The sequence below is a fragment of the Natrix helvetica genome, assembly GCF_964273705.1.
Source record: "Natrix helvetica genome assembly, chromosome: 10".
NCBI lineage: Eukaryota > Metazoa > Chordata > Lepidosauria > Squamata > Natricidae > Natrix > Natrix helvetica.
The window spans coordinates 23,126,801-23,138,866 of NC_138561.1; the positions used below are offsets into that span (position 1 = coordinate 23,126,801).

The 12,066-nt window shown below is 49.0% G+C and overlaps 1 protein-coding gene across 1 annotated transcript; it reads right to left on the bottom strand.

Moving 5' to 3' along the window:
- Positions 1-1,640: 1,640 nt before the first annotated feature.
- On the bottom strand, positions 1,641-3,540 carry PSMD7 (proteasome 26S subunit, non-ATPase 7). The gene is made up of 7 exons (XM_081963707.1): positions 3,370-3,540; positions 3,184-3,275; positions 3,015-3,107; positions 2,823-2,920; positions 2,668-2,748; positions 2,330-2,421; positions 1,641-2,127 (listed from the first exon to the last, which is right to left on the bottom strand). The coding sequence occupies exons 1-7, from the start codon at positions 3,441-3,443 to the stop codon at positions 1,689-1,691; spliced, it is 969 nt and encodes a 322-aa protein (XP_081819833.1). The 5' UTR covers positions 3,444-3,540; the 3' UTR covers positions 1,641-1,688.
- Positions 3,541-12,066: the final 8,526 nt, after the last annotated feature.

Here is a 12,066-nt window from a genome sequence, read left to right on the forward strand (position 1 = left end):
GCCCCCCACCCACGTGCCATGTCTTGCTGTGAGGCCAAGTGGTTCGAGGAGCGTGTTTGGGCAATCGGGGGCTCCTTCAACATCCCTCCTGTGGAAGAAACTTGGGGCAAGCCGGTCTGGCTGCTGCCCTTTCTCCAAAGGCCACGGAGCTCCCACCTTCCCAGGCTTGGCTCCCTGCAGTTCAGCAGGGAAGCCCCAGCAGGAACATCTGCCGCTCAATAGGACCCATGGAAGTGGGCTTCCATCTTTGTACGGGGATGCGGCCCTTCCGCCTGCCCCCAGATTGAGGGGCTTGGTCTGAATTGCCAGATCAGAGCTGGTTTGAGGCTCCAGAGCTTTGGATCCGTCCCTCTTAGTGGGTGGCCAGGAAGAGCCTTTTCTCCAGGGAGGAAGCAAAGAGAAGAGGCGGATCACCAGTTTCAGGTTGTGCGTCCGTCCAAGCCAGGACTGGCAAGACGGAGACCGACCGACCGGGATCAGGTCATGCAATGATCCGAATTGGCATCCTCTTTTAAGGGGCTCACACGTTTTGAGTATACTCAGATAGTGGGAGTGGCCAACCCCAGCATTTACTGTTTTGTTCACATTACCAAACATCTGAACTCCAGGACAAGCTAAATTTACAAACTGCAGCACTTAAAACCTAAAACCAACCAATTTCTGTATGGAATCAGGACACCATCTTCAGGCCAAAATACGGCTCTTTGGGCTAAGCATTTTGCTAATGTGGCCACCATGGTCCGTCAATCAACTTTTAGAGCTTAGAAAGCTATTTATTTGGGGCCTTCTCCCTCAACAGCAGCCCTGAGGCTCTCTGGGGAACTGTGTTCGGCAGACACCAAGGAGATTTGCTTTCCTGGCAGCTTTAGTGCTGCTTGTTTTTAATCTAGCTAGAAAAAGGAAATGCAGAGAAAATCACAACTTTCAGGCTCTGCTCAGGAAAAAAACCCACCTGGCAAAACCGTTCCATGCTTCCCAAATGGGAAAGTGTAAACAGTGCCAAGGCCCAGGCTTCCCACAACAAGTTGTGCAAGAGTTGCCACCTGGTGGAGTAAATCACAAGTGCAAAGCCCTGGGCTCCAGCTTTTTTAGAATAAGCCTCTTGCTGCTCCTCAGGACAGCAGAGGCCAGAAAGCGCCTTCCCTGCCCCATGTTTGCCCCCAAAGGAAGCAGGCACCAAAGCAGCCCTGCTTAGCTGGCAGGATGGCGGCATCCAGGGAATGCTCCGCTTCCTAGCAGGAATGCAGAGGGGCCTCCTCCCCAACAGCAGCCCACCCGCCTGCCTGGACAGCTGGGAGGACGTTCAGGTGTCTCTGCCAGTCAGGCAGGAAGATGTCAGCACTACAATGGAAGCTTGAATTTAGCTGGACCCTGGCTTAAAAGCATCCTCCCCAAACTGTCGTCCCCCCTCTCCCCCCCCCCCCCCCCCGTGGATGAGGTTCCCCCCACCTGCTCTGAAGCCCACCGCCTCCCAAGGATACTAGTGTGGCATCCAGACCCCAAAGGATCCAGGCTTCTCTTCCCCATAAGGCTGAATGAGGGCCCCTCTGCAAGCCCATTTCAGGCAGTCCTGAAGTCATCTGGCTCTCGGTCCCTCTTAAGCCACCGACAGGGAAAAACCTTCAGCCAGAGCAGCCTGGTGCAATTTAATGCCTTTAATTTACAAATAGAAAACATTATTGCTATTACTACTTCTTCTCCTTCTTCTCTTCTTTCTTAGCCTCGCTTTTTTCCTTCTCCTTTTCCTTGTCATCTTTCCTCTCCTTCTTACTCTCCTCCTTCTCCTGCCCCTCCTTCTTCTCGGCATCTCTGTTGGCAATCTTGTTGTTGATGAGGTTGTGCAGCGCTACTACCGAACGGATCAGGGAGGCCAGGTAAACCACCACCATCTGGTCGTTGGTCTTCAGGTAAAAGGCCTTGACGAACTCTTGCAGGTTGACATCCGGCAGCAGGTTGAAGACATCCTGCAGCTGGTAGATGATCTGGTGGTTGATGGGAAGCTTGCCAACTGCCACTTTTTCTAAGTAGCCCCTGATATCCAAGAGCTTGGAATTCAGTCCCTTCAATCCATGGACCTGGTTGGTGATGCGCTGGGAAAGCGTGCCCACCGTGGTGTCCTTAATGTCGCTGGAAGAGCCAGGGAGGAGAAATCAGGTCATGCTACTGCCATCCTCCAGGGGGCTCTTCCGGGTCATCTGAAGCCAGAGGGCGGGCCCTGGCCCAGGCTTCAGAAAGGAGAGTGGGACCCATCTGGCACTTGGTTTTTACCCCCCACCCTCTGATCTGGCTGAATAAGTGGAGCACAAGCTACAACCTCCCAAATTTTTACCGCAGCAAGTGCTCCACACCGACTTCTTCCGCCTCCTCTGCTCCAATTTCACTGGTTACGTGCTCAAAGGTCTTGGATGTTGGGGTTCCATCCTTTAGGGCAAAAGGGGAGACAAGCGCCATGATGCTTCTGGGCAGGAACAGGGTCTTGGCAAGCAGTGCGTTTAAAAACCAGGAACCAAACATCTGGATAATGACCAGAACCCAACCAGCAGGGTAGAGCCCCCCCGGCTGCCCCCCGGCCAAAGGGAAAAGCTCCGCCGGCCTTCCCGGCATGAGGCACGGCCCCTGGGGCAGGGGGCTTTGGGGGAATCAGGCTAGTCCCGCTAGGAGACTCACGTCGTGGACCTCTTCCACAGAGATGTAGCCTTCGGTAGGCAGACCCAGGTCTTTGGGCTTCACGTCGATGATCACCAGCACCTGCGTGGGAGACCCTCGTCAGGACCCTCTCCTGCGGGGGCAGCTGAGCCCCCCTCCCACCCAGCCCCCCTTACCGAGTTGGAGCAGTAGCGCTTCATGAGTTCGTTGATGGCGATGTCGTTCTTGTGCAGCTTCGGGCCGGTGTGGTACCAGCCGACGATCCGCTCGCGAGCTGGGGCGGGGGAGGAGGGGGGAGGTTATCCGGAGCCTCGGAAGGGCCCCTGGGGATCCCGGCCCGTTTGGGGGAGGGATGGGAAGAGACTCACCGTTGACCTTCTTGAACATCCCGTACATGTTCTCCAGGTAGTCGTGGTCCAGGAACCAGACCGAGTCGTCCTTGTCGTCCTCGTCGAAGGGCACTGCGGGGTGAGGGGAGGGGGGGTCAGCGGAGGGGGGCACGAGCGGAGGGGGGGAGGGGAGGCGGGGCGCACTCACCTGCGAAGCTGTTGGAGACGTCCAGCACCTTCTTCTGCCACGAGCCCAGCAAGACGCCCACCACGCGCTTCTGGTTCCCCACCTTCCCGATCCTGCCGGGAGAAGCGGAGAGGCCGCGCCGTGACTCAGCGGGCAGGGCCGGGAAGGCGGGCGGGCGGGCGGGGGAGGGAGGGAGGGGCTGCTCACCGGTTGAAGTGGTCCACCACGCTCAGCAGCACCAGCGGGTGCACCACCACGCGCTCCACGGCCAGCTCCGGCATCGCGGCGACGGCGGCGTCTCTCGGTCCGGGCTCTCCGGCTCTGCGGATCCCGGCGTGCACCGCGGCCGAGTCACGGCGCCGTCCGGGGAGAGCTTCGTGGGAGCTTCCGGCGAGGGCGGGGCGGGGGACGGCTTCCGCAGCCCTTCCGCCCTTCCTCCTGGAGCACAAGAGTCGGCCGGAAAGAGCGGCCCCGAACGGACGCCTGTCGTGCCGGATCCGGGCGGGCGGGGGCGCTTTGCCGGCTTCTGCAGAGCCGCTTCTGGAGCCGCCGGTGGCCGTTTGCGGAATAGCGTTGATTTTATTTTATATTATATGTCGCCCCTTATTTTATATTTCTTTATTTTCTTTTATGGTTCCTTTGTTTCTCTTTTGGATGTTGGTGTTTTTTTTCCTGGTAGGGTCTCTGCCGCTGTCCAGCAGGGGGAGCCGTTGGGCCTCCGAAGGGAGCTCCCTCCTCAAACCCCCGGTTCAAATTAAAGAGCTCAATAAGTAATTTAGCGCATTGATTTCTTGGCATATCTTAAGTGCCATTACCAACTAAGGATATTTTAAATGCTATTACCTAACAGAAGGCATGTTTTAAGCAACTTTTATTGATTTTATTACTGGTTTATTTTGCTGCCTTGGTTTAAAATCATTTTAACTACTCAGTAATCAAGAAAAAAATATTGTTGGTGAAATATAGTCAATTTCCTAAAAACCTTTGACATCATTAACTAAACAATTGCCTCTGTTCAACCTACTATTGGAACAGCAGAAAAGCCCTTTGACACACACACACACACACCTCTGGAGGGATTCCCCCCCCCCTTTCATCAATTAATTGGCTAACAGCAGATTTAAAAGGAAGGGCAAATTGGGAAAACCGATGTTGTAGAAGGGTGCTTGGGGCTGGGCACTGAATGGCTATTTGCTCAAGATGTTTCTTGACAAAAATCCATTTTGACATTAAACCACGTGGGAGACACTTAAGTGCCATGGATGGGAAACTTTAGTGGCATGGGAGTTCCCAGAGAAAATGCATTGATGGATCAGCTCAGCTGTGAGCTGAGAAGAGGAGATTGTGAAGGCTGCTCAATTTCCAGCCTTGCCAAAGGAAGCTGTATTTACTTGCAGTAATAGAGCTAATTCAACTATCTTCCAGCTCCCCCCCCCCCCCAATAAATGGAATTGTTCTATGGAAGAGGATAGACATGCAAGCTTTGGGCAGAGACTGGAAATTTGTGGATGTTTGGGACACATTGTGAGCTGTCCACTGGCCCAGACATGGCTGGGTGATCCAGAGTGAGCACTTAACAAGCAGGCGATTCCAAGGGGGCATAGGAGCGTTGCCAGACAGAGAGAGAGAAAACCCAGTGGGTTAACTGCATGATGTCTGGCCTGTAACAAGACCAATTCCTAAGGCGAAGGCTGGTGCTGGGGGGGGGGGGGGGAGGGGAATGGATCCCACTGGAGCAAGCAAGAACAGCTGCTGTTCTTGGTTCTTTCCAAGTAGGCGCAGCAAGGGTCACAGCTGCTTCCAGTCACCTGAGCATTAGCAGAGCAAATACTTGAGATCAGCTGGCCATGAGCGCCTACTGAGCACAAACTGGCATCATCACACTCAAGAATATTGCAATTGATTTATACCTGGAAATCCATTTCCGAATGGAGGTTGCATTTGTCCAGTTGGAGCACAGGCCTTTAGAACCGAAATGCCCCCTTTTCTGCCCAGTGAGGGCTCTAGGAAAAGACAGGTGGCTCTCCTACAAATCCAGAATGTGGATTGTCCCTTTAGGACGCCTGGCTTCATGGGTGACATTGCCCTAGGCAGGGGGGATGCCAGGCTCTGCTGGTGCGGGGTTCATGCCTGTTTTCAGGAGCCACTTGGCTAACCATATTGTGGGTTATTTAAGGGAGAAGCCTCAACAAAGGAACAGTTTTCTGCTTCAGGTCCAGGGGCACAAGGTGAACACCTTGAGTGGTCATCTGAACTCAGATGAAGCTGTCTGTTTATCTCATCTCCTTCTTTTTTAACATGCTACAGTTTCTGTAATTGTAATAATTACGGCCTCTAGTGAAAAAAAGGCTTCACCTGCAATTATTTTGCACAACTTGAGGACTAGTAGATTCTTTAATATGAAGCTTTATTTGTACCAAGCCAAACTTCAAAAGCTTTCTTATTAACTGTTGTCAGTCCTGTGATTTACAAGGCAACAACAATCTGGAGGGGGCACATTTATCATAAGAGTGCAGCACACCAGGAGCCATTGTCTGCAGCAGTAAAGCCAAGTGATAAAATGAATTCTTTTCTTCTCTAACCTTCCTAAGATGTGTGCTGGGGGGGAGGGGGGGGCCTTTTGTAGCTGTGTTACTGCATCTCCCCTCTGCCTGAGAAGATGGATGGCTGATTGAAGGTCTGGAAGCAGCAGACGCCCTGAGTGAAACAAGCACACTTCTTTCTTTCTTTTAGTTATCAGGGTTATTTATTCCCCCACTCTTAATTTTTATTTTATTTGCACGACATCTTTGAGACTGGGTGGGAGAAACTCCTATCTTTCCTTCTTAGGAAAACTCAGATAATGCCGATTTAGATCATTCTTCTAGTTTGTAGTGCAATTCAGTTATTCTGGCATTCAATTCATTCATTAATTCTTGGATAGGCAATGCTAACTTTCATTTGTAGCACACTTTTGCTTTGCCCCTTGGAGAATCACACTCCAGGCACTTTCAATTAATTGATAGTTAAATTCATGGAATTGTAAGTTATTTGCCTCATGGAACCAGTTTTCAAAATCTATGTGTACATTTTCTTTAAAACAAAAATAAATTGGTTACCTAATTATTAAAATAGAAAAAATGTCAAAAAATATTCAGCACGGTCTTCATATTTCTCATAAGAATACATCACAATGAATGCCTAATTTTCCATGTGTTTTAAAACTATCCAGCTGAAAGGAAATAGTTTGAAATGTGAATGCGTTGGCATGGCTTTCTCAAAGACAGCAGCTAACATGCTTTCTAAAAATCAAAGGGGCAAAAAACAGATTGAATAGCATCCCCCAAATTCAACTGTACAGTCTTCATCTTCTAAATATCAAAACTGTGAGAAGATGCTATGAACAAACAAACAACATTTTGCTTCTAGTGAGGGGGTAACCCAGAAGAGCAAAGAGCCAATTCTTGCCTTCCAACGCTCTCTGTGCAGGGGACGCTCTCGCCAGAGCCCCCAAGAGTGAAACCAGCCCTGGGTTGCCCAGGAATCGACATCTCACCAATCGCCTTCAGTGGCCAAAGCCAGGTTGGCTAAGTGGGTTGAGGGCTTCGCCACAGAGCAGCCCATGGAGAGAAGGAACATCTGCTTCCAATGAAGGGGACCCCTGGAGGACCACAGTATGTCAGGGAGGCCCCAGCAGCAGGATGCTTTGGTCCTGCTCGTTGTGAGTAAGCCAACACATCTGGGGAGCACCTGGTTGGGGAATGTTGTCCCAGGTGGAAGCAGTTACCATAGTAAACCTGGCCTGTCTGGACTGTGTAAGCCCTGCCAATTGGTCCAGGGTAACATCCAAGGCAAGAAGGGTCTTCAACTCTTTGCTCTGATTTTACGAGGGTGCTTAAAAATGGTGCCAGGCAGAGTTTGGCCCCTCTGATATGACTGCAAAGAGAATTGGGTGCTGTTTCTTATGCTTACCATCTTGCCTAATCTTTTGTCTCTGATATTTTAAATTAAACATTATAATTTCTTTGTACTCCAAGGCATATTTTAGATGCAAGTTTCTAAAGACCTAAAATGGTGACTTTCTGCAGCAGTTTGGGGGGTCACTCTTATTTTTAAAAAGTGTGTTTTTAAGTTGGTTCATCTGTTAACCAAACCCCTATACAAATACACAGAGTTGCAGTTGTGTTTCCTGTTAATCATGTATGCGAAACTGCACTGAAGGGACCAGCAGAACACTAAACAAGAATAAAAAATAGGTTTTCTTCCATCCTGTTTATCTTGCTTTCTTTTACAAGAATGAAAAATTATGAAGAGAACAGAAAATACCATCAGGCTACTTGTGCTAACTGCTGCTGACATTCATGGCAAACAAGCAAACCAACAAAAAGCATTTCTGATTATTTATTGCAGGGTGCAACTGAAAATTTGATTCTTTAGCTTGGAGGTATTGAGAATTTTCTACAAAAAAGGAAGAAAGGGTGATGAAGTGCCTGACTCAGAATGAAAGAAAATATGTAGCTTGAAATAGTTGCCTCCCAATCTGGGAAGGGCAATTTATTACACAGTGGCACTGAGCCATGAATTCAAAGAAGAGAAGAAGGGAGTTACTCTCACTTTCTGCCACCTTTTCAAAAGTACTTTGCTGCCTCAACTACGTCTAAGAGAAAGACGCAAAATGTTTCTTTTCAGACACGTCATGCGTTGGGGTGTCTCCTCTTTGTGCCCCAGGAAGCGTTTGCAGATGCCACAGACAGAGGCTCAGAAAAAGTCCAGGAATACAGCTCCAGAGGCATTTCCCCAAAGAAAAGGGGCTGGAGAGAGGGGGAGCACTCATTTAAGGCAGCCGGTTCAAGAGCTCTATTGCAATGTCAGCCAAAATGCCCAGTTCCACTCAGCACATGGGCAGTGGCTTGTTTCTCTCCTGTCTTCTCCAAGGCAGTTACTCTTGTTTCCATAGGAGAACTCAGACTGAAGGGCAGGGCAGGTGGCACAAAAAGCTCTGACTTCAATGCCTGGAATGGAACGTTCACCACACGACCGTGGGCATAAAAAGCCCTGATAATTTAAGCCCCCCCCCCAATCCCTCTGCAGTTGCCTAAAGTGCTGGCAGGATGTCTGGCAGGATGTCTTTGGGGGGGGGGCTTGGGGCAGAGGGCCATCCCTGCCTGGAACCTCTTAATTTCCAAGCCTACCTGTCTGCTTAGGGAGCTCCTTTCGTTCGTAGATATTTAGACAATATAATGTGGCTTTTTCTGAAGATCACTTCTCAATTTGTGGGAAAATGCCATTCTTTTTGCATATTTGTGACTCTGGTGTAGTTTAATTTTAATTTTCTTTTGCTCTTTCTGGATGCTAGAAAAGGTTAGTTGGTTCTCATTGGAGCCTGGTGAAAAAGGCATGAAAGCTGGCTGGGCCAGTCACTCTCTCTTAGTCCAACCCACTTCACAGGGTTGTCATTGTTGCGGGGAATATAGGAGGAAGGAGTATTCGATATATTAACTGTCTTAAGTTATTTATAATAATAATAATAAAAGTGGGATGAAAAAATCTAAAAAAACAAAGCTTATAAATAGAGCAGATAATCAGTTCCTGGTGCTTTCCTCTGTCTACAGTAGTGTTGACAGGTGCAGTGTTATTTTCAGGAATAAAACAGCATGCTGAAAAAGAAAGAAATTTACTTAGAAAACAGCAGAGGCAGCTTTTGCAAAAAAAAGAATAAAAATGCCTTTTGACGTGAGACAATCAGGTTTTAAATGCTAAGTCTTCAGCAAGATTCTGGGAGTTACTTTGAAGGAAAACTGCAGTTTTGGAAATACAAAATATGAATTCTGGTTCTAGAATATTAACTGAAAAAAGCTAGTAGTACAAAATTCCCTTCGTCCTGGTTTAAATTCAAATCTGGCAGTTTTAGTAGCCTTTGTTTGTTTCATTATCATTACAAAGAGGTTTAGCATGGTCTGTAAAACATTGATGTTTTTTTAAACAAGCTGACCCTGAAGTAAAGTGGGAAACAAATTGGAATTATTAACAGGAAAAGTTAAATGTATGCATGTGCATGCCGATTTATGAGTTTAAATTAAATATTTTTGTTTATCCAGAAAAACTTACGTAAACTTCTCCCTAGTGAGAAGCAAATTAAAGCATTCTTTACTGACATAACAAACAATATGTCATTATAAAATTACCAAATTACATGGACAATTAAATTGCTTAAGCAAGATATAATGTCAACCATGTTGCAGTAATTTATACACATGTTTAGAACAAGCTCAGTGCGGCCAACTTGAATGGGGACACTGAGACGAGGGGTCATCTCAAGTGGAACCAGGGTCAACAGCGTAACTGGCACAGCCTCATGCGCCTCCCGGGGGTGGATGGTCACCATGTCCAGGATCTTTCAAGGTTGGTCATCCTCCTCCCAGTCAGGGAGGGGCCATTATTGGGGGGGGGCAACTCTTCCTTTTTCCTTGGCCGGGAGCGACTTGCTCCCCCATCCTGAGGGAGCCTGGCTGGAAGTCAAGAGGGGCCAGCCTCTTGACTGCCTGCCTGCCTGCCTGCCTGCCTGCCCTTGATGGGCGGGTGGGCTCAGGTTGGCAGGGTCTCCTCTAGGATCCTTGGAGAGGCTCCTGACAGGGTCTGGGAGGGTGTTTCTGACTTCCAGTATGGACAATCTTAAACTCCCAGGCATGGAGTTTCTTTGCACAGCCCCCCTGTCACCCCAACTCTCCTCCAGAAGTGGTATTCAGCAGGTTCTGATCAGTTCTGGAGAACCGGTAGTGGAAATTTTGAATAGTTTGGAGAACCGGTAAATACCACCTGTGACTGGCCCCGCCCCCATCTATTCTCTGCCTCCCAACTCCCAGCTGATCGGGAGGGAATGGGGATTTTGCAGTATCCTTCTCCTGCCAGGCCATCAAGCCACGCCCACCAAGCCATGCCCACAGAACCGATAGTAAAAAAAAATTGAATCCCACCACTGCCCTCCTCCCTTTTCCCTGATGAGAGGATGCTGGCTCCACAGAGGATTGCAACCAGAGGGTGTAGAGGTCCTTTTAATTATTACATCCTTGTAATTGTTTCCTCAAACATCACTGACATTTCTGGAAAGTGGATTTCAGTGTGTGAAAACATTTCCTCCTACAGGCAGAACCGTGGCTGTGAAGTTCAGCTCTTGAACTGCAAGGTGCTGCTCTTGGGCTGCTCCTTGGCCACTCAGGCCCCCAACAGCCACAGGGCGGCCCCAGAGCAGAGAGAGAGAGAGAGAGAGAGAGAGAGAGAGAGAGAGAGAGAGAGAGAGAGAGAGAGAGAGAGGCAGGCTCCTGAGGAGGGGCTGGAGAGAAAGGGGCTGAGGTCTGAAAAGGCGAGAAAACCAATGAGAAATCCACTGGGGAAATGTGGTTTTGTCCAGTCCTTGGTCCTTTTTACTTGCAGAGTTTTAATTCTCAAACCTGGCTTCTCCTGCCGATGTTGGCTGTGTTGCTTTGATCTCTATGGACAGATCATTCAACATTCCTTCCTCTGTAGGTTTTGTGAAAAATGACCCGTTTTATGAATGCTGCATAGACTTTGGGGAGAGCCAAGCAGCAGCATCTGCATGAATGCATAGACATATTTTAAAAATCATCGAGTAGAACAGATGTGAAGTAACCACTGGATAAAGGGAGACGAGCAAGCATAAATCACTAGTCACCAAGGGGAAGTTTTCCTCTGGAGGCTTTTCTTTCAGCTCCCTCAATTCTCCCTAGTTTCAAATATTGCTTCCTTGTCTTATGCTTTTTAAATTTGTTTTGCTCAACACCTCTAAAGACCTGAAGTTTCTGCTTTTCTGGACTTTACCCAAAGCACAGAATGAAATCTTTGTTTGGAGTGGGAATATTAAAAAAAAAAAGTTAATGTGGTACCAGAGCAAAATGATGATCTGTGATAGCCCCCCGTTTAGCAGAGACCCAGCTCAAATCTACTCCCCAGGGTTTTGGTGGTTCTGGCCCAGGGCAGCCCCAAGCAGCCTCTCATTTTGTAGCTCCTTCAGTTGAACAAAGCTCTAAGCTGCCTGTTTAAGCCAAGCCCACATCCGTCTTGCATTCTGGGGGTGCAGTGGGGTAGCTCCCCCAGGCACTTAGGATCCTTCCCTTATTCTTGACAACAGCCCCCTGGCTGGGGGTGGAGGGAAGAGCCCATGTCCTCCCAGCCTGCCCTGGGATCTTACGTTCCAAACCAGGAGGCCCGGCAGGGAAGGCGCTCAAGTGAACCATTGGGCAGACCAGCTTGTCAGGCCCTGGCCACCCTGCAGATGACTTATCTGCCACCTTTTTTATTTTGATAAAGGTAACAGACCTTCATCTTCCCCACAACAACACTGAGAGAGAGAGAGAGAGTGGTTGGCCCAAAGTCACCCAGCCAACTTTTGTGCCTAAGGTGGGACTAGAACTCACCATCTCCTGGTTTCTAGCCTGGTGTCTTCACCAGGAGACCACTTTGAGGTGGCCAATATCCCAAGTAGTCCACAGATGTACCCAGATTTTCTCAACCTGGAAAACAGGCAAGTATTGTGGTGTGTGTGTGTGACAGAGAGAGAGAGAAAGAGAGAGAGAGAGAAGGAGAGGGAGGTTCCCCTGGACCCTGGCACCCGAGTGGGGTGGGGGTGGGGGCTTTCCTTGACATGAATAGGAAAGAACCCAAACTCGGAGGGGAAAAAGTCTGCTCAGCCACCTCCATCTGCGGAGACCTCGTGCATTTCCAGGAGGCCGTCTCAGGATAAGACGGGAGGCTTCCTCCTGCGTTCAAGAGGATAATGTGCACTGAAATATGAACCCACAGGGATGGTGTGTCTTCAGAAATTTCCCCCCTGCATACAGCATAATCCAGTATTTCATAAACTCAGGAAAGTATTAAATAAAAATAAATTTCAAATGTCTGTGGCCTCAT